The sequence below is a fragment of the Trichomycterus rosablanca genome, chromosome 9 (genome assembly GCF_030014385.1).
Source record: "Trichomycterus rosablanca isolate fTriRos1 chromosome 9, fTriRos1.hap1, whole genome shotgun sequence".
Taxonomy (NCBI): Eukaryota; Metazoa; Chordata; class Actinopteri; order Siluriformes; family Trichomycteridae; genus Trichomycterus; species Trichomycterus rosablanca.
Genome location: NC_085996.1, coordinates 9,899,392 through 9,922,467, shown reverse-complemented (window position 1 = coordinate 9,922,467; position 23,076 = coordinate 9,899,392). Strand labels below are relative to the sequence as shown.

Below are 23,076 nucleotides of genomic sequence, written 5' to 3'. Positions count from 1 at the left end.
TATGGACGTCATTAAATATTCAACATATAAAACCAATATTAGAATTGGTTAGAAATAGAACAGTGTAGTTTGGCATTCATTTACTGACTCTGTTTGTTCAGGACTTTATGGAAACTGTATATTACAGCAGAACTTACAGTCACAAAATCCTCTGCATTGCTTGTCAGAATTGCATCGTGATGTGCTCTTTAAATCCTGCTGTCTCAGTGCATAATTTATCGAGGCCGAGCCGAAGATCCTGTTCCCTCAGCATTCTGTCAATGCGAGTGCTCTTTTAGCATCGCAGGAACGGTCCGAACACGAAACGCTCCAACCTGAATGTGTCATTGTTTTAGATGAAGGGCACCACGTTACCGCTGGGAACTATTAAGCCCATTTTCAGAAACAGTAGAACCGTGCACTCAGAGAAAACCCCAAAATAGAAAGAAGAGCAGGAGAAAAGGGGGTGGCGGCTCTCCCACTCATCTACACGCTAACATTAGCACTAGCGCTGGTACACTTACCAACACTTGATGGAACATTTAAAGACCATTGTTGGTGTAAACTGTTAGTAGAGGTGTGCAATGTGACATTATGATCTCGAAATTAGATTAGATTAGATTAGATTAGATTTAACTTTATTGTCATTGTGCAGAGAACAAGTACAGGGTCAATGAAACGCAGAAGCATCTAACCACAAATGCAAGATAGAGATTATTTACATATATTACATTAAAGTGCAGGAGTGACCTAAATAAATAGTAAACAGATATGATTACTACTAAAAATGATGGTACCATGGTGGTAATTACTTGTAATTACTCACAGTGACAGGTAGTAAGTTGTACGTTAAACTTAAACTCTTGGGCTTAGATCTTAGTAGTGCTAACGGCCTGGCCGGGTACTCAACAGACAAATGTAGCTGTCTGATCAAGACAAGTAATGAATAATTGTGTGTGAGTATGAATGTGTGGGTTTTGCCTTTCGCTCAATAAATCGGACCCACCGCGGCCCTGACCAGGATAAAGCGGTGGTAAAACAATGAATGAATAAATAAATGAATGTTCCCTTATAATAAATTAGATGAATATCAAAATTATATAATTTGTCAATGTAATTTTACTAAAATCGCCCTAAATGTGAGTATAAATGTGTGTTTTCTGCCTTTCGCTCAGTGAATCAGACCCACTGTGACCCTGACCAGGATAAAGCAGTGGTAAAACAATGAATAAATAAATGAAATAATTAATCTGCCCTTTTAATATTTTAGATGAATATGGATATTATGTGCACGGTGGCTCGGTGGGTAGCACTGTCGCATCACAGCATGAAGCTCCGGGTCCTTTCTGTGCGGAGTTTGCATGTTCTCCCCATGTCTGCGTGGGTTTCCTCTGGGAGCTCCGGTTTCCTACCACAGTCCAAAAACATGCAGTCAGGTTAATTGGAGACACTGAATTGCCCTATAGGTGAATGTTTGTGTGTGTGTGTGTCTGCCTTGCGATGGACTGGCACACCGTCCAGGGTGTTACTGTGTGCCTTGCGCCCATTGAAAAGCTGGGATAGGCTCCAGCACCCCCCCGCAACCCTAATTGGATAAGCGGTTAAGAAAGTGAGTGAGTGGATATTATGTAATTTGTCAAGGCAACCTGCATTCATCTTATCAAAATTAATTGCTATTTTTGATGATGCTAACTTTCATCAAAACACAGAAATTCAACAAAAAATGAATAAATGATGCTGTTTCATTGAGCTCTCTGTGACATAATATTGTAATATTGTAGTCTCTAACCACAGTCTTTGTGTGTGTCATGTGTTTGTGCGTCTCAGCCACGATCGTGTCGAGCGAGCAGAACCCGGTGATCATCATCGCAGTGGTGGCGGTGGCCGGCACCATCATCCTGGTGTTCATGGTGTTCGGGTTCATCATCGGGAGAAGGTACGCTCTCGCGGCCCCCGTTGATTCGCCGCTCCTGTGAGTCTCCTCCGCTCTGGCTCTGTGCTTGCCTTTTTTTTTTCCTGTCCCACGTGGGTGTTACCTTGGAAACGTCCACACTTCCACCGACTCGATCACACTCACCCATCAGCATGCTGCTTGTGCCACCAGTGCTCATGCCAGGACTGATAGTGTGCTACCTTTGCATGGTGTCATCGGATCAGAAGATAGTGTGGCGAAAGAAAGTGTACATCGTGTCCATCTTGTTCATTCCAGATGTGCATGGGTGTGGCTGAATGGTGTGCTATATGTTAGCAACTTACTGTCAATATATAATAACATCTCTGCACAAATGTAATATTTGCGATATTTTATTTCATTCAGAATTAAGAATGCCAATTAAATGACATCCTCTTGAAGAGGTCTTTAAGTCGACGACCACAATTTTACACCAGGATTCTTATAGGGCGGCACAGTGGCTAAGTGGGTAGCACTGTTGCCTCACAGCAAGAAGATACCCAGGGGAGGCAGTCCGGGTCCTTTCTGTGCGGTTTGCATGTTCTCCCTGTGTCTTCGTGGGTTTCCTCCGGGTGCTCCGGTTTCCTCCCACAGTCCAAAAACATGCAGCCAGGATAATTGGAGACACTGAATTGTCCTATAGGTACCTAGCCGCTAGGATGCATGAACCAGTGTATTGTAATGCCGGTCCCAAGCCTAAATAGGGAGGGTTGTGTCAAGAAGGGCATCCGGTGTAAAAACTGTGCCAAATCAATAATGCGGATCACGATCTGCCGGCGCAGGAGCAGCCGAGAAAATAGAGCGGTGGATTCTTATAAGAGCCTCAGCACATATAGAGGATCACACTACTCTCTCTGTATACGTCCACCGCTCTGACCAGCACCTCGATCAGACAGCAGGATTTTTGTCTGTTGAGTGTCTGGCCAGGCCAGTGGCACCACCAAAACTTGAACTTTGATCTTGAAGAATCTGGTCTAGGCTATGGTGATCTAGAGCAATGGTTCTCAACCAGTAGGCCAAAGCACCCATCAAGCCTAGTGTTGAGTCCTGTTGCATTTAATTACGAGCACAATATGAGGGATGTCATGAAGACCTATTTTAAACTGGCTTTGGCCTACGTTGGGTCTTTGAGAGAAAGGATACATATTTGATTTGCCCAAAGGTCAACAAGCGGCTGTGAAAGATTCAGATTGAGTTATTGATGCAGATCCCACTAAAGTAGACCAAGATGAGGTAGCTCCGATCACCAGTTCACCAGAAATAAACCCAATACATCAACCAAAATTAGAAAACACTCATTTTGGATTAGAAAACACTCAAAGATTCATTTTGGATGAGTTTCCCATAAGCAAGAACACAATATGTTTTGTCATCCTTGCTGAAAGCCTAAGAATAATATCATAACCCGTGTTAAGGGGGTACCTGTTGTGTCATGCAAACACAATCACTGTTCATTTATTTTATAAACCATTCTCTCTTTCTCAGCCTTATTATGGTCAAAAGTATGTGAATACCAGTTCTTTTTTTTTTTTTCCTCCCAATCCAGTCATATCCAATTGCATTACGTTCCTCTCTACTGATGCTGATCCCCACTTCTGATTTAGGAGAGCGAGACGTGTGCAGTAGCCGACTGTTGATCACCTTTGCGTACGGAGAGCCACATCCTGTCCACATTATCCCATGCCATAAACCAGCCAGCAGAGGTCATAATTGCAACAGTTATGAGGAGTCCCTATCTGGCTTCCCACCCTGTATGAACAACAGCCAAACGTTGTTCATATAGCCGCCCAGTCCAGTCAGATGGCAGAGCTTGAAATGTCAGCTCTGGTGTGCTAGTGTGCGCCACCTGAGCGGCTGTGAATACCAGTCTAATGATTAATTGTATTTTTTCAGCCAGCCTACTGCTAACAGAATAATAATAAACTGAATAATACCAATCGTATGCTTCCAACTTGGTGGCTTCAGTAAAAGCCCATTTTTGTCATGATTTCATAAGCTTGGTGTAAAGGTACTCTAGTGGCCTACACACCGCGCCTGTTGAACATGTGGCGCAAGAGTCGAGAGCCTTTTTATCCAACGTCAGGCTCAATCTAGTTTAGCTAAATGGGCACACATTATCACAGACACACTTTAGAACCTTGAAGGCTCTTATTGCAGCATTAGAAAACAGCATTATTATTATTATTATTGTTTTAAAACAAAGCTCAAAACTACCTCGGGGTAAGGTGTCCACATACTTTTGGCCAAATTAATTTTCCTTTCTGTCCCATCTTCACCGAGCGTGCTGATAATTCTGAAGCTGACTGTATGTGACCCTGAGCCTTGCTTTTGAAATCACGGCTGTAAATCATCATGTCCTTGTTGACTGTATATTATTTACTTCTATTACAGGCACTGTGGCTACAGTAAAGCGGATCAGGAAGGAGATGAAGAGCTTTACTTCCAATGTGAGTATCGACTATAGTTAGTTAACGCAAAGCAGTGTTGATGCATTAAAAATGTGCACTGAATAACTGAAAAAAAAACTGAATAAATGGGTGAAGAATGCCCCAATTTATTGGGTACAGAGCCTATCAGAATAAAATCCTTCATCACATTGATTCCAATAAAGGGACCCAATGCTGGAATACACATTTTACTGCATCTTCAGCATATCCCAGCTTGTTTGGAAGCTGGAGTCTCAGCCATTGTTTGGCACCCATGGAGCAGACAGGGTTAAGGGTCTTGCTCAAGGGTCCAACAGTGGCTGCATAGTAGAGCCTGGATTCAAACTGACCATTCAAACCTTCCGATTGATAGACCGAAGCTCTACCCTCTAGAAACCACTGTACCACTGTCCCTTAGTGCCTATTAAGTCCTGATTATGACAATCTGTGACTGACATGCAATTTACTTGATTTTGTGACACCTTGGTGTCTATAGAATTACTGTGTGGGCAAACCCATACAGGTTCTAGTTTAAACCAGCCCGAATGGTTTGCTGGTTTTAGCTTGTTTGGGCTTTAGTGCCGTGTTGGTCTAGTTATTTGTTGACCTGGTCTTGTAACCTAATGACTGCAGAGACGCTAGAAATGCTTAGCGCCCAGGAAACAAACATAATATTATATATACTATAACTGAAGCATTTTTAATTGATAAAAACGTATCCCAGTATGACTTGAAAGACCTCAGAGATGCTAACATAAATGCAAACATATCGTGTTAAGGATTATTCAGCTGTGTTTAAAGCTAAACTTTTAGAAATGACTTACGAATAACTCAAATACAATATCTTAGCCATGACAGGCTAATGTTGATGCTGAAACGTGGGACATGAGTGACTCAGGGCAGTGACAAGACTTGGGTCAAAATCCTAAATCCACTTAAACCATCTAAGACCAGCTTGTCCCAGTAAGGGTAGTTACCAGTGAAAACTAGCTTGTTGACAGAGTACATATAAAGCGCTAGTATTCATAGGGACACTTCTGCTGTCATGGCTAAGATTATATTCTGAGTTCTTCCGAGTCATCTGACTTGAACTTCAGTCCAAAGCTTCATATAAACGGATCAATAAGTCAGATCCATCAGAATTAATGTCTTGCTGGCTCTTGTCACTGCCCTGAGTCAGTCATGTCCCACATTTCAGCATCAACATTAGCCTGTCATGGCTAAGATATCGTATTTGAGTTATTTTTAAGTATTTTCTAAAAGTTTAGCTTTAAACACAGCTGAATAATCCTTTACATGATATGTTTGCATTTATGTTAGCATCTCTGGGGTCTTTCAAGTCATACTGGGAAAAGTTTTCATCCATTAAAAATGCTTCAATACTAGTATATATGATATTATGTTTGTTTCTTGGGCGCTAAGCATTTCTAGCATATTTGCGGTCATGGCTATGACATTGTAGTCATAGCTCTGTTGGATTTGTGCTGATTATCTGTAGGCTGGACAGATTTGAAAGCAAAATTTTAACTCAGTGCTGTCTGACCCTGGGCTGCCTGGTGATAATCCAAAAAACAAGATGCCCACACATTATGTTGGCTAGCCTTATCGTCCATTATGGGCTTTATACTGTATGTGTTTGCCCTACGTGCATTGCCCATAGTCAGGCCACAATGTGTCCCATTACTAAATGTGGGTTTCAGTTTGATTTCCCAAGCTAAAACAGTCCACAGTCTTGATCTAGTGCAGCTTTGTCTTGATCTGTCAGATTTCAGTCATCTTGGTCAATCCCATCACAATGAGTGAGCATCTTCATCCACACCATTCCTAAGCTAAGATATAACTCTATTGGTTTGAGCTGAGATGAATCCTCGGACCCGTGTTTCGGCCTTTCACCCAACGCAGCGCTCCCCCTCAGCACTCGCTAATGAACCCCCTAGAGATGACTCCGCCGCCGGCCTCCCTGAATAAGCATTGCACTAACGACGCACCGTAGGCAAAGTGCTGATTTGGAAACAAAGGGTCAAGATAGCGGATAGCATCCTGCAAATCTGGACTTGCACTCATGGGCTAGCCCTAGCAGCTTTGCTAAAACAAGAGCATCCTAGATAATAAAATGCCCCTGGTCTGATAAATGACCTTTGTGGCTGGGGCAGATGTGGTGCAATAGGGCACACTTGTTAACGATTGTATCAAATCCACTGACAGGCTGGATAAACAAAACTGTCATAGCAACGGTGGGACTCTTATTGTGTGTTTGTTCTGTGTTTGGAAGGAAACTTAATTACTCGTTAGGAACAGTCTGTTTTAGCTGTTTTTAGCACAGCATGACACTAGCTAGTGTCTGTGTCTCATTAAATAGGCCAGTGTATCAAAGCTGTCAGGTAGGGTTGTAATTAGCCAATGTGAGAAAGAGGAACATTGCTGGAATTTATTAGGCGGAGTACTATAAAAAAAAGTTAGATGCATAATTAGTGGGCTTAATTGTTTAGGTCGACGATTTAAACTGAAGCTCCAAATTGCGTCTGAGCGTTGCTATCGAGATTAAGCTAATCGACAGTAAGCATGATTAAAGCTAATAAGTATTCTTCACATCTAGCCAGAGACATTTTCAGAAGCAGAGATGGTTCACTGACTGAAATACACATGGGATGTACAACGGCATTATGGGGTTTGAGTGATGTTTGCAATTGATTGAAGGTTTATGTAGGTTTTTACTGTTTACAGTCAAACCAGCTTTACATCACAATGAGCTTTAACCTGAAAGCTCAGGTAGACGTTCTTGCTGATCATGCAGAGAAAAAAAGCAATACACACATTAGACATTGTTCTTTTATTGCAGCCAATAATAACCAGTGATTATGTAAAGCTCGCTTGACTGTAAACGATGTCACCTATGTCCCAACAGCTTTTAATTCATGGATCAATGGATTACAGCTAAACATCAGGGCTTATTTTCTCTAAGTGTAGGATTGAGTTTCTTTATGAACTTTATATCTGTACTTTGTAATTGGTACAGTCAGACTAGCCCTATTTATGTGGAACTGAACACCACAAATAATTGATCTGTTGGTTTTTAACCCTTCATGTTTTCAGAAAACCCGTAATTAAATAATATAAATATTTAAAAATAATAATATAAAAAATGGGTGGCACGGTGGCTCAAAGCAAGAAGGTCCTGAGTTCGATTTCCAGGTGGAGCGGTCTGGGTCCTTTCTGTATGGAGTTTGCATGTTCTCCCTGTGTCTGTGGGTGGGTTTCCTTTGGGTGCTCCGGTTTCCTCCCACAGTCCAGACATGCAGTCAGGGTAATTGGAGATACTAAATTACCCTAAGTGTAAATGTGTTAGTGTGTATGTCTGCCCTGACATGGACTGGCATGTTTGTTTGTGTGCCTTGCGCCCATTAAGAGCTGGGGTAGGCTTCGGCAACCCCGACCCCATATAAATATATATACATATATTGAACAAAGGAGTATCTGTTCCAGTTATTCAGTCACAGATAACTGTCATGATATGAAAGTTATTTATAAGTGACTTAGTGACTTATAAGTAAATAAGTGACTTATAAGTATAAGTCTGTAAATTGCTTATACTTTACTGTAGTATTTTATTTTATTTCATGTCTATGTTATTAAATATTGACTGTGGTTTGTGAAATAAGACTTTATTAATTCACAAAGGGAAAGAAAACGAGGTTGTAAAGTTACCATACCAGCTCTTGATCTTCACCAGTACAAGCAAAGCCTGGTCTTGTTTTACCAAAATGTTGTATAAAGTCACAGATCAAGCAAGAATGGACAAAAATTCTGGACAAAAAACTGCAACAATTGTTGTCCTCAGTTCCCAAACTACGGCGGCACGGTGGCTAAGTGGGTAGCACTGTCGCCTTACAGCAAGAAGGTCCTGGGTTCAATCCCCAGGTGGGGCAGTCCGGGTCCTTTCTGTGCGGAGTTTGCATGTTCTCCTTGTTTCTGTGTGGGTTTCCTCCGGGAGGTCCGGTTTCCTCCCAAGGTTAATTGGAGACACTGAATTGCCCTATAGGTGAATACGTGTGTGTGTATGTGTGAGAGTACGTCTGTCTACCCTGCGCTGGACTGGCGCCCCGTCCAGGGTGTTACAGTGTGCCTTTGCCCATTGACCCCCCCCCCAACCCTAACCCTGGCGATTAAGAAAGTGAGTGAGAGTGATTGAGTTCCTAAACTATTAAAAAGTCTCATTAATAGAAAAGGCGATGGAACACAGTGCTAAAAATGCCTCTGTCCCAACCTTTTTGGAGTCTGTTGCAGGCAAAATATAATAAAATCGGTCAGTGAAAACATTTGAAATCTTTTCTTTTTACTTTTATTCGCTAAATAAAGATTCAACAGAATGAACACATCACAGATTTTTCTATTACTGCATTTTACCAAACGTCCCAACTTTGTTAAAAATAGGGTTTGTAAATTCATTTGACCAGAAAGGCCTGATCCATTTCATTTTGATCCTTCATAAATGAAAAATATCCCTCAGCATTCAGGTCACATTATTTTCCTTTAATATTAAATCAGACACATATTTTTCATCCCCACAACACAAGAGTTTACAAAGCCTGACCACGTATGACCCAGTGCAATTCTGAAAATTCATCTCTAGTGTACCGCCACGTCATAACTCTCCAGTTTCTAATCTGCACTGAGTGTCTTACAGCATACAAACAGCAAATCGGATTTGCGAAAGCCATTAGCCGGTGAGCGACAGCTCCATATGTCTCAGCGTTTCTAACCTCCCCCGTAGCTCCTTTTGGGGAAGGTTAGATGAAAAATGGGGCGGCATTTTAATTTCTTTTTTTGGGTGAGAAGGAAAAAAAAAGGTCTGGTTTATGATAAAAACCTTTTGACACTGGCTTCCTTCCAAGCAGACGGCTTGCTAATCGCGTCCGTCCATCATGGAACGCATACATATTTAATCGTGACAGTAATCCTTTTACCCTTGTGTAGTTAAATTTCCAGGTACCAAGACGTACATTGACCCCGAGACCTATGAGGACCCCAACCGGGCCATTCACCAGTTTGCCAAGGAGCTGGATGCCTCGTGCATTAAGATTGAGAGGGTGATCGGTGCAGGTAATTTTTCTCTAATACACATACACACCACACCTCGCTTGATCATCACTATTCCGGCCAGATATTTCCGCCTGTAAGCGCACCTCATCTCACATCGCACACGCTCCTGTCGGATTATTAATAGCCCTCTTTCAGAAAAGGGGGGCTTAAATTGTATCTTAATTAATATCTTCTGAGGCGAGGACGCACCAGCATGCATCATCATTTGACGGGATGCTAAGACATCGTTTTTTAAATGATTCCAGTGGTCAAGCATTACTCTGCAAAGTGGATTTAATTATGACTAGCGCGCCGTCAGCCAAAGTTAAAGTTGGATTAAAGGTCAGAAAATGTGCTTAATTAGCTCAATTACATGGTAAAATACAGCTTTCTAATGGACTGTAATGGCCATAAGACTGGAAAGCATGACTCTGCTCTCTTTACACCATGATTGTGTGGATTTGCATGTAGGTTCTGGATTATTGTCCTGCTAAAAGATCCATTTATGAGTCAGATTTAGCTTCCTAACAGAGGTAGACATTTTTATCTCCTGGTACTTCATGGAGTCAGTAATGTTGGGTGTATCGTAACATTTTTAGGTGGCAAATAATGTACATTTGGAGACGTTGTGACACCAAATTGTTACCATCTTTTGCCAATTTTTAACTGTAATCTCTGGAAAAATGTTTACCTTGTGGTGGCAAAACATACCCGTCCTCCTTAAGCCAAGCTAAAGAGGACATGTGTATTTTGTTTTAATTACTGCCCTAATGACTTATGTAGGGTAACACTTTAGTTAAACCTTATATTGGTGAGTGGTTTTGTTACCTTGTATTCATACCCCAATGAAACAGAAAATCATGGATTTCTTCTAATCATTTAAAAGTAAAATATGAACAGGATTTTGCTTCTGTGACATTTTGTTTATAGCAATGAAACTATTTTGATTAATAATTATTTTTTTATATATTGATCTGTGTAGCCAAGGTGCAGATGTGTTCAGGGTTTCACTGTGTGTGTGTGTGTGTGTGTGTGTATGGTGTAGGAGAATTCGGGGAGGTATGCAGCGGCCGGTTAAAGCTTCCCGGAAAAAGAGACGTTCCAGTAGCAATCAAAACTCTGAAAGTAGGCTACACAGAGAAGCAGAGGCGGGACTTCCTGTGTGAAGCGAGCATCATGGGACAGTTCGATCATCCCAATGTGGTTCATCTAGAGGGCGTCGTCACCAGAGGTCAGTTCACCTTTAATGTGTGACATATTAGAGACCTAGATAGCTGATGGTGAAAACATGAAGCCTTTATGCTTTTGTATTTAATCATACTTACAGTGCAAGTACAATATTTATTAAAAGTATGTGACACTGCTGGTCAAATTCCATGTTTAGTTTATTTTCTAAATGCAACGTTATTATATTGTTATCTTAATGCAGTATAGCTGTTTATTTGCTGAATGTATTGCAATAATAATAATAATAATAATAATAGTAATAATAATGGTAATGTTAAAAATATTAATAAAAGTAATAAGAATATTAATAATAACGGTAATAATAATAGTAATAATAATAACAATTAAATAATAAATATATTAGCAGTAAGAATAATATGTTTTGTTTAGTTTTACTTTATAAAGATTTGCAAATGATCTAACATAATTATTATGCAATAAAATACATTAAAAAGCCAAAGTAGTAGTAATAATAATAAAAATAATAATAGTACTAATAGTAATAAATATGAAAGTAATAAAAATAATAATAATAACAATATTGATAAAAAATAATAATAGAAGAAATACGAATATTATTATTCTTAATAATAATGATAATAATAATAATTAAAAGAATAACAACAAAACAACAACAATAATAATAATACTAACAACAACAATAATAATAATATGTTTTTTTTTGTTGTTTTATTTGGTGCAATTTATAAGGTTTTGCATACAGTAAAATGCATTTAAAAGCCACATTTAGGCAGTTGCATGTGAAGGATGTGTTTACATTTAAGACACTTAGAAGACACTTTTAAGTGATTTGCAGTACTGTGACAGTATACAGTCTAAGCAATTGAGGGTTAAGGGCCTTGCTCAAGGGCGTAACAGTGGCAACCTGGCAGATGTGAGGCTTGAATCAGTGACCTTTTGATTTCTAGTCCAGTACATTAACAACAAACATGTTTTTGTATGTTTCACATACTATACACAATAACGTCATATTCTGTAACTTCACTAGTGAGCAGAAGGTTGTGGGTTCAAATCTGTGTGCAGTAGATTAAAAAAAAAATCAATAGTAACTTCTGATGAAAGTCAGCTGGGCTGGTTGATTAGTGAATGACTTAAGCACAGCTGTGTAATTGGATCTGATCCAGAGCCTCAGCACTGACAACATTAACTGGATAATAGAAACTGGAGTGGAGCAGTTAATGGTAAAGAAGAAGGAATTTACTCTGCACTCTGCTTTCCACAGTGAGCTGCGCTCCAGTTATTTTCTCTCATTACAGCTTTACACACTAAGTGGATGGAGTTTATCTTCACAACTCTGCATCTAATAGAGTTTACTCTTCTCTCTGCCAGGCAAGCCGGTCATGATCGTAATCGAGTACATGGAGAACGGAGCGCTGGATGCCTTCCTCAGGGTGAGTACCGGACTTAATACTGAACCGGCTCATGTTTAATTATTTTATGGAAACTGTAAATTGCAATTTTTTATGTAAAATATTTACATTTGGTTGTCGTATGAAAGCATGCTTTATGTTGACCTGAACATAAAGAGCATTTTTTATATTAGATAATTGTTGTTGTGTTTTAAATTTGTAAATAATTAAAAACAACAATAAGACTGAAAGACTAAAATAAGACTTGCCTGGACTTTTGTGTATTATTTTTATGGTTTTTATTTATTTTTACTTTGGGTTTTTATGCAATTTTCATATTTTATTATATTAAAAAAATGTATAATTATAGTTTAAAGTTTTATAATTATAAGTCTGGTTTTGTCATTTATTTATTTCTTTATTAATTCATTTATGTTTAAATTGCTTGTGTATATTTACTGTTACAGTAAATATTATTATTATTATTAGTAGTAGTAGTAGTAGTAGTAGTAGTAGTATTAGTATTAGTATTATATATTTCACTGGTAGTGTTAGCCAATTCTCCCCAGGAAAAAAAAAAATAATAATAATAATTATTATTATTATAATTATAATTTATTATTATTATTATTATTATTATTATTATTATTATTATTATTATGCACATAATATTTTACAGGTAGTGTAAGCTATTTTTTCCAGTAAATAATACAATGAACTGTTTTTTGTATTTTTCTTGACTCATTTTTCCAAAGCAGAATTAATTTCTAATTTCTATAATTTCCCTTAAGGGATAAATACAAGTCTGGTGTAACAGACTATTTAGTGTGCACAAGCTAACACACTGTTTAAATACATGTGCAGTGTACCAGTGTGCACATGGAATTAAAAGTCTTTATTTAGAAGTTTATAAAATAATAATAATTGTAGTTATTAACTTTTGAGGATTGGGAAAATCACTTAGTACATTCTGTGTTTTTTTGCAGAAAAATGATGGACAGTTCACGGTGATCCAGCTGGTGGGCATGCTGCGTGGTATCGCCGCTGGCATGCGCTACCTGTCAGACATGGGCTACGTGCATCGCGACCTTGCGGCGCGCAACATCCTCGTCAACAGCAACCTCGTGTGTAAAGTGTCGGACTTCGGCCTGTCCAGAGTGATCGACGACGACCCTGAGGCTGTCTATACCACCACTGTGAGTCAATAAAAAACCCCTGAGTGCAGCCTTCACCTTCAGAATACCTGATTCTACTGCAGCATGGTGGTGGTACAGTACACGAGCGGCTTTGACTTCACGTTTCATTCAGAGTGACCAAATTTAATACAATAAAAAATACAGAACATGTTTTATTAAGGGTTTAAATTATTTGCCCCCTGATTCTGTAATTAATAAGGCACCACAAACAAATCTGATCATGTTTGGAGGCCGGATAGAGATTCACCCCCTTATAAAGCGCCAGCTCTTGTTGGGTCAAGCTGAAAGCAGATGTGGTAGAGAAATACAGAAGGAGTAGTGTGATCTACTGTATGTGTACCTTGTACCTTGTAAACCATCTCTGTTTGTTTGGGCACAGAGAAAGTACGCGACTTACAGTACTGTGACAGTATACTGTCTAAGCAATTGAGGATTAAGGGCCTTGCTCAAGGGCCCAACAGTGACGACCTGGCAGCTTGAACCAGGGACCTTTTGATTACTAGTCCAATACCTTAACCACTAGGCTACAACTGCACTGTAGGCGCCCAGCCTACCGGCAGCAGAGCTGAGATACGAACTCACAAGCCACCTGAGCACCACAAATTTGTGTACATTTTTAATGAAGAATTATGTGATCCAATCAGTCACAGTAAATAAACAATCCTGAAAATGCCACAACATGCGTTTCTTACCACTGTATGTAAACTTTCTGAGCCGTTCTGAATGCAACCTGCCCACAGTTTTGCTATAAAACTGAATTAAATAAGCTGAGTTGCTGAGAAAGCTGTTGCTAGGTAAACAGTACATTAGGATTATTGCGTGCTCACAGTGAAATCAGGTACACGAACAGCGACGCTGATGCAACCGCACGCCAAGCCGTGACTCTCCTCTGATTGGCGTTTTTAGGGGAGGATGCAGGATGTAATGCATTTGATGTTTGCTCCAGCGACTGACCTGCATTTTACCTAACAGGGTGGAAAGATTCCGGTCCGGTGGACGGCCATGGAGGCCATTCAGTACCGTAAATTCACCTCGGCCAGCGACGTGTGGAGCTACGGGATCGTCATGTGGGAGGTCATGTCCTACGGGGAGCGGCCTTACTGGGACATGTCCAATCAAGATGTGAGTCACTGTTTCCATGCTTTTCAGATGTTTATATAGATGTATACACTACATTGCCGAAAGTATTTGGACACCTGAGCATGAGCTTGTTTGACATCCTATTTCAAAAACGAATTGTATGTGAACTTTTCAGCTCTTCTGAGAAGGCTTCTTACAAGACTTTGAAGTATGTCTGTGGGGATTGCAGTTAAAAGAGCATTTGTATGGCTGGGCCTCAATTGATGTTCCAGTTCATTCCGCTGTTTAGTGGGGCTGAGGTCAGGGCTCTGTGCATGTCTTTATAGAGCTTGCTTTGTGCACAGGGGAACAGTCATACTGGAAGAGGACAGGGCCTTCCCTAAACTCTTGCTGCAAAATTGGAAACAATTGTAATTTCATTTATACTGTATAATTGATTTATATTTATACCTGTTAGCAATTGTTCAAGTCCAAGTCTTCTTGTATATTCTGTATAATGCAAGGAATTAGCATGATGTTTGGGATACGTCCCTGTCTGCTGCCTAGTGTTTCTGGTTGGCACTGGACCCACCACCACCCTGATCAGGATGAAGCTGATTGAATGAATAACTGTTAGTAACACACAGCAACACAGGTTTTGATGACCAGCAATCTGTCTTCACCTTCTGCAAGGACTTTCCAGTGTTTCTTTGTGTTTCCCATTTTCTTCCACCTTTCAAAAACATGTAGGAAAATTTGCCCACATTTTGACTAACCGATTGGTAACTGAATTGCCGTAGGATTGCAATGAGTGAACAAAATTGAGTTCATTTTGTCTCTTTGGGGATTCCATAATCAATGGAAAAGTGTGCTTCTCTATACACGTGATCATCTTGTGTAATCACGTGTTGTCTGTGCTGTGCCTCAATAGAACAAGCCAGTAAAGTATTAAGCTCCTGATAGTTTGTCTATGTACAGTTTATTTCTTACTTACTCTAAAGACACGCAGTTAAACACAGTTTAACCAGTAAACGTGAGGCACTTGAACGCTGCACAAATGAAAAACGTTATATTGCAAAACACAAGCCTTAAATTTTTTATTTCACAGCAAACTGCATAATACACAGGAAAAGGCTCATTTATTATGTAGCGCTTTAGTTATCCAGCTTCTCAAAATTGTCTTTTATGCATGAACGAGTGATTAAATTGTGTGTGTGGGGCCCTACTACAGATTGCCCCCTGCCCCGGGTGTATTCCTGCACAGTGTGTGATCAGGATGATCAGTTAATAAAGATAAATGGACGAACAATATCTGAAAATAAACACATTTGGATTAAACATGTCACGTCAACCAAGACAGGCTTATTAAATCCTCAGTCCGTAAATCCAGCACCGGTGTGTTCGCGAGTCCCGACAGCACCCTACATTCTCACGCCCTGCTTATTCATACGGACGCTCAATAAAAAATACCATTTTTTTCTGGGCCTGATTCGAGTGAACTAGCTAAGTATGAGTCAACAAAAGTAAGACTGGCAGGGTTCAGCGCTGTGTTTTTTCCCGTCTCCCACAGATCGTCTGTTTACCCACTCGTCAGGTTCATCTGCTATTCTGGTCTCGTCTATTTAGACCAAACTTGGGAATCTACAGAGAGGGAAGTGTCAAAGTGTGTAAAGTGTTGTGGAAATGTAAATGTTTCTCTCGCTCTCTTTCGACTCACCCTGAGGAACGTCTTGACAGGGCACAGGAATCACTGACGTTGAGGCCTGTCAGGAATACGGAGCGCCATAAGGGCCAGGTTTAAAGCGTGTTGTTGCATAGCAATATGAGTCCCGGAGACTTGGGTTTGGTCTTTCCATGTCAGTTAAAGACATGCCTGTATGTGGACTGGCTACAATACATGTTCCCAAGATGCACCGAGTAAATGGGTGGGTTTGATGCCCTGCTTTGTGAATGTAGCCTGAGAGCGATGCATACACAAAAGCTGGTCCAGTAACATTTACATCTTTGGCTTTTAGCAGATGCTGTTATCCAAAGTGGGTGTCACGGTGGCTTGGTGGGTAGCACTGTCGCCTCACAGCAAGAAGGTCCTGGGTTCGATCCCCAGGCGGGGCAGTCCGGGTCCTTTCCGTGTGGAGTTTGCATGTTCTCCTTGTGTCTGCGTGGGTTTCCTCCGGGAGCTCCGGTTTCCTCCCACAGTCCAAAAACGTGCAGGCAGGTTAATTGGAGACACTAAAATTGCCCTATAGGTGAATGGGTGTGTGTGTTTGTCTGCCCTGCGATGGACTGGCGCCCGTCCAGGGTGTTACTGTGTGCCTTGCGCCCACTGAAAAGCTGGGATAGGCAACCCAACCACACCCCCCTCGTGACCCTAACTGGAGTGAGAGTGAGTATTATCCAAAGTGACTTACATTATACAGTCTAAGAACATGAGAGTTAAGGGTCTTGCTCAAGGGCCCAACAGTGGCAACCTGGCAGTGGTGGGGTTTGAATATGCTTTACTAGTCCAGTAACTTTACCCCTAGGCTACACCTGCCCAAACCCCTGAACTGTATAAAAAGAGTGCACTAATGAGGGAACCTAGTACGCCTCTGATTAACTGATACGTCATTAACTGAACTAAGATCGAGTTGAGGAGGTATACGAGGGCAAGTTCAAGGTCAGCACACGGAAGGGGGCACACGTCCTGCTCTACATTACCCCTAGTTATCATGTATGTCACGAAATACCTCAAATAGTGTGACCTTGGGTGGTATCGCAGGTCTGACCACAGTTCCATGCATCTGTTTTACCTATTTCATCCGCTTCTTAATACATTTCAAAGCCGGAGGTAAACCGTGAAAGATTTACTTGATGAGGCCTTTGTTTGTACAACCGCTGATTAAAAGCTAAAGAAAAGAAAGAATGGCCGAGCGCTGGACGTGCAATAACAACCTGATCCTGATCTGTGTTAGTTTTGGAACTTTAGCTTCTTTTCTTTCTTTTTTTATTATTGTCTCTGAAAGCAAATTCTCTGGTCCAACAGGCCATTTAGGCAGTTTGGAAAATCCTGGTTTAAAGTGCTTTAAGAGTGCTGCTAAGAATTTCCCCAAAATAAACTTCTGAAAGCCTGGAGTGTTTAGGATTTATCAGAACTTCTTAATAAGAACGTCTTACATGTCCATCTGTTGAAAATGATAAATAGTGGGGTCGTTAACGGACCGTGGTGATAGGTTCAAGTGTCCATGACTTCATTGGAAATTCTTTGTTATGTTGAAACTTGTTTTAATTAAGTCTGGAATATTGTTGGCTGGTGTGGGCGATCACTAAGCCAGTGTAGGTTGGATTGGTACGAAGAAAAGAAGTCTAAACAGAACCTAATAAAAATAATAAAATATATTATAATTCTGACTACAGGCTTTTGTTCAGTATGCACATGATGTTTGTTGGGGTTTGTTTTGTTGAAACTTGTTGTTTTAATTCAATCACGACTCGGTAACTGGGTTTGGGAAACTTCTAGCCAATTCTGTGGATGCAGAGGGGGGTCAAAACATGGACAAGAATTTTTGTATTTGAGACAGAGCACCATTGCTGAATGTTTTAGGTTTACATTCAACCTTTAAGGTAGGCTGTGCTGTGTATTGTAGCTTCCATTTACTCTATGACTCAATTTATGAGTGTAATTTAATGACTGCCATGAAATGTGGCTCTTTTCTGTACAAATCTGTGAAATGAAGCTGATTTTAGTTAGTTTAGCAAAGTTTAATAGGGCCCTACATATTACATTAGAGTAAATGGGATGAAATGTATACAAAAATGATGTGACGCTTTGACTACGTCTCTCTTAAAGGTCATCAAGGCTATAGAGGAGGGGTATCGTCTTCCAGCGCCCATGGACTGCCCTCCAGGCCTCCACCAGCTCATGCTCGACTGCTGGCAGAAGGATCGATCAGAACGTCCCAAATTTGACCAGATAGTCGCCATTCTGGACAAAATGATCCGCAATCCCAGCACATTGAAAACACCAGTCGGGACATGCACGAGGTAAGCAGCACAACTTCTCCATCGAGAATAATCCTCAAACATTAGTCATCCACAGCAAATAAAATTCTCCTAACATTTATGTTCCATCCATTATTGCTTTGTTATTACTTCTGGATTTTTGGTGTAACTGGATTTAGGACACAATCCCAATGTCCACCAAAATAAATCCAGCAAAATCGTCAGAGTGACACAATTCCCATGGCTGTACGGTCAACACCAGGCCTTTCAATCACTCAGCGTAATAAGAGACTTTTTTTGAGTTCTGTGTGGGTTCTGGCACCCACTGTGGCATTTATCAGATGAAATCCATTTAGGACAGGAGCACGGCTTGAGCCCCACTTGTACCTGACTGAGATGGAGGACATAACCTGAGAAACTGCAGGAGCCTGGTCCACTTAGCCATCATTTTTAGATGGACTCTGGCTCCCAGCTTTACCTCTGGGAAGGAAAATAACGACCACAGAAATGAAGAGAAATTAGCTGGAGGACTGGAATTGTGATTAGATGTTACACTAAAAGATGTTGAACTTCTGGTCTGGTGGTCTCACGTTACCTAGAGCAAAGAAACTGCAAACTGTAAGATTCCACTTGAAGCCCACGAGGCTCATTGTTTTGGGGGCGATCATGTTCATTTCCTGTCATTTTCAGACCCATCAGTCCACTGCTGGACCAAAGCCCTCCAGACTTTAGCTCATTCTGCTCGGTGTCCGAGTGGTTGGAAGCCATCAAGATGGAGAGATATAAAGATAACTTCACAGCAGCCGGTTACAGCTCACTCGAGTCTGTCGCAAGAATGACTATAGAGTAAGAGATCATTTATTTACTATTTTATTTTCTATATTAAATTAACTGCTCGGTCATGACTAGAACAGACCATGTCCATTTCTCTCTCTCTCTCTCTCTCTCTCTATCTCTCTCTCTCTCTCTCTCTCTCTCTCTCTCTCTCTCTCTCTCTCTCTCTCGCTCTCTCTTTCTCTTTTATTTTATTTTATTTATTTATTTTACCAACACAAGTATGTAAAATGCATGTAACGTGTTTAATATATTACACATTATTATCTATTATAAACATTCAGCAGCCAACTAGCTAAGCCAGTCTATCACAAAAAACATTGAAATGTATAATAAAAATCTTATTTTAAAGGTTTTTAAACAGTTTTATTTAGGATTCTTATATTTACACCATTATATATACAGTATATAATACATATATATAATATTTTTATAATGTAAAGGAAATGGGGTGGACAAAAACAGCATAGCCATTTGGGGGGTGGACTTGTCAGTACACTCTCAGTGCTGGTCCCAGCCAGGCCTGGATAAAAGAACCAGATCCACTGTGGAAACCGCTAAATACGGGAGAAGCTGAAAGAAAAAGAAAAAAAGTAGTTTAAATAGGAAAACAAATAATCAAATTAATTAATATTGTTATCTTATGCAATTTTTCTTAAAGATATGGTAAATAAAAATGTCCATTTTTATAGTTTTATGGCAATTATGACAACAAAGTACTAAATATCAGTTTAGCTAAATAAAATACAAATAAATACAAAAAAATATTATAAGCCTATTTGTATAGGCTTATGCACAAAGCAACAATAGAAAATAGTTTAGACTGATTTTATAAATTTTAATATAGTTTTTAATTATTTTATGTTTTGATGGTTTTAAATAATACATTTTTAAAATGTATTATTATTATTATGAATTGAGTTGAGAGAAAAATACACATAAGCTATCCTTATTTTTCAAAAGTAGGTACCATCAGTAGTGCTATACCCTCTTGCTATGAGTATGAAGATGGCCCACTTACCTACATCTACATCTTGCCTTAATTTTCTCCCTAAATTTAGTGCTATAGTCTTTTACACAGAGTCCTCACACTGTTTCAAATTATGCCGCTAATTAAATATACCAGATTACATCGTTATGTTCAAGCGTATGTGGACACACCTCCTAATTATTAAGTTCGGCTGTTTTAGCTACACTAACGGGTGTCTATTATTAATTATAGAAACTTAACCCAGTATGCAGGTTATCAGACTTCCAGCTTCCAGTCCAGCTTCATGGGAAGTTTTACAAGCTCACTCATTCACCCCCATTCTTGGTTGCTAGTCTATGTCCTGGTCTAAGCTAACCAGATATTTTACCTCCTGTCTGCTCTCTATTAGCAGAATAAAGTGCTAGTCTATAAATCCTGACCACTGGGGGCTGGTAACTAATGAGTCTGTGTTTGTGTCCGCAGGGACGTGATGAGTTTGGGAATCTCGCTGGTGGGCCATCAGAAGAAAGTCATGAGCAGTATACAAACCATGAGAGCGCAGATGCTACACCTGCACGGTACAGGAGTCCAGGTGTGATGGACTGCACCCGAGCGACTCCCAGCGCCGCCACCATGAAAGAGGGCGGGGACTCATAAAGACAAGTGGATCATTTCCACAAAATGCATAACAGTAATAAAACCACAAGATGTCTCTCTTGAACGGTAACTCTTCCAGAAATGACAGGGAAAGGACTGTTTCTGAAGGTGCTGAACTAACAGAGAGAATTCTTACTACCTGGGTACGACGGCGGAAAGACGAAGCGGTTTGATGCTTTTTTTAAACTTTTTTCAGTCATCGTTGGGAAGGACTTCTCTAGAATAAGGAAATTTTATAAGACTTTTTGACAGTGCACAAAATAAAACCCCGAACAAGAAAACCTTTGAGTTCTTTTTTGTCCTGATAGCCATGCTGATACTCAAATAAAATGTCGTAGCTTCCGTTATTTTTAGATTTCGATTTGTTTGAGTTTGACAGTATGCCTTTCGGATTTTAACGCGTGAATTTGACAACAGGGTAATAAAGTCGGTTTTCCAAAAGAGCGTCACTCTCTTTCAGATTTGCAATCAATGAGAGAATTTCGTCTTAATGGACACCCAGACGGAGGGTCAAGGAAGGTTTTGTGGCGCATCTGAAAACCAAGCGTGAACTTACAATGACAGCTGACTCGCTTCAGACTGATTCTTGAAAACTAGGTCCAATGTAATTTTTCAACACTTGAACGCATCTTGTTTTCCCGTTTGTCTTTTATTATGCTGTTTTATAAGGTGTCTTCACATTATTCAGTATAATATTTAATATAAAATGGTTTTGATCTAAAGCTGATTGTTTGGCTTTGCGAACTCTTTAGTTTTCATGTTGTTTTGGAACTTGTGCTTGAGGTCAGAAGTTTACACACACTTGTTTGTATAATGGCAGTCTTTGGATATCATTTTTTGTGACAAAATATGAACCATTACAGAATATAATTATAACTGCAAGACTGCCAGCAAATAATTGTCCTATATAAGTGTATGTAAACTTTCGACCTCAACATCTTAACTGACAGATATTGATGCTTTTCTTTGGCTGAATGATTTCGAACCTTCAGGAATTTAATTTCTGCAGAATGTGCTTGTCTTTACTGTTCTTGACTTCTGAACTAGGCAGTGTGGATCTAGACGGAAAGAGATACATTACAAGTCCGGACGAGACTGATTAATCAGAGCAATAATAACCAAGATGGTTCTTCTTTGTGATATTAAGGTGCTATGTAGATCTTAATCATTTTCATCATGTAATTTAGACAGGCTGCATTGATCTAAAAAGGTTGGGGGGAATTTGGTTTATATTTAAATATGAGGATCAGGTTTCCTGTCTAGAACCACAAGAATGTGTTCTTTTGTTTGTTTTGCAATTCTGCTCTTCCTTTATAATCAATAGTTTAAGCCAATCTCTGAGTGCCATGACACCCACGATCCATGTTTGGATTCGTTCCCGGGATTGTATACGTCTTTGGATCGCCAATTTCCCCTTTTTAATTTAACGAAAAAAGGACTGGTGTTTGTTTTGGGATTTTTTGGCCACTATACAGTTACACTGAAGAATAACAATAATCATTGGGAAATGAGTTGATTTAGCTCAGCTTTGGCATGACCCTCCTTTTAATTATAAACACATGCAGTGGGGTTTTGAGTGACTTCAGTAAAATGTAGAGCTTCGGATACAGCAGTGCCCCTGACATCCATGCTTAGGAGTCCTAGAAAGCGTAACTGGCACTCCATTGAGGGTGGAAGTGATGCCAATCTTGTTTTACCTCAATCGGGTCCAATTTTACTCACTAGCTAGACCTGATCTTCTCAGTTTGTAGCTGCTGCGTGATAGATGACTAAGTTAGATTGTGGGAAATGGCAACTGAACTAGGAGAGAGCTGACAAACAGTAAATTATTATTATTTTTTACTTACTAACAATAATCTCAAGCCTTTTTTTAAATCTTAAGTTTCCAGGTTCCCAGTTTCTAAAATATCCAGATTAGTAGAGATCTGGTAACTGTAAAAGACACTGCACCTTGTTTTTATATAATTTTTGTACTAAACTATTTGGTGACCCCTCATGCCCTGTTAAAAAGCAATATCAACCTGGAAGAGACCAATGTGACTAGTTAAAATATCGGTTTAATCATTTGTAATTGTTTTTCCTTCTAAAGGGACAGGTGGACTAATACCATGCCAGCAAAATCCCCCCATAGACCCACAAAATGTTCTTACTTTAGAGGTCAAGCAATCACAGGGCCTGTTCTATTTTCTTTTTGTACACCACCCATGCACAACCCAGACAACCCAGGTGTACCCATAATCCAGACTTATGTTCTGAATGTAAATATACACTAATGGGAAGCAAGTATTCAACCACTTTCATGCCCAATGATAATATCCACTTCAACTGTACACACATAAGGTTGTAAATT

At 39.8% G+C, this 23,076-nt stretch overlaps 1 protein-coding gene across 2 annotated transcripts in view; it reads left to right on the top strand.

Annotated features, from left to right (window-relative positions):
- epha7 (eph receptor A7) overlaps positions 1-21,362 on the top strand; it is a 125,552-nt gene extending 104,190 nt beyond the window's left edge. Inside the window, exons 8-17 of one of the 2 annotated variants that reach the window (XM_063001847.1) lie at positions 1,807-1,915; positions 4,322-4,377; positions 9,343-9,456; positions 10,481-10,666; positions 12,013-12,074; positions 13,019-13,228; positions 14,201-14,350; positions 18,114-18,307; positions 18,956-19,111; positions 20,553-21,362. In XM_063001847.1, coding sequence (XP_062857917.1) covers positions 1,807-1,915; positions 4,322-4,377; positions 9,343-9,456; positions 10,481-10,666; positions 12,013-12,074; positions 13,019-13,228; positions 14,201-14,350; positions 18,114-18,307; positions 18,956-19,111; positions 20,553-20,667 — 1,352 coding nt within the window. In that variant the 3' untranslated portion in view covers positions 20,668-21,362. Of the gene's footprint in view, positions 1-1,806; positions 1,916-4,321; positions 4,378-9,330; positions 9,457-10,480; positions 10,667-12,012; positions 12,075-13,018; positions 13,229-14,200; positions 14,351-18,113; positions 18,308-18,955; positions 19,112-20,552 lie in introns of both variants that reach the window. The other variant, XM_063001846.1, reaches the window with a different exon arrangement.
- Positions 21,363-23,076: the final 1,714 nt, after the last annotated feature.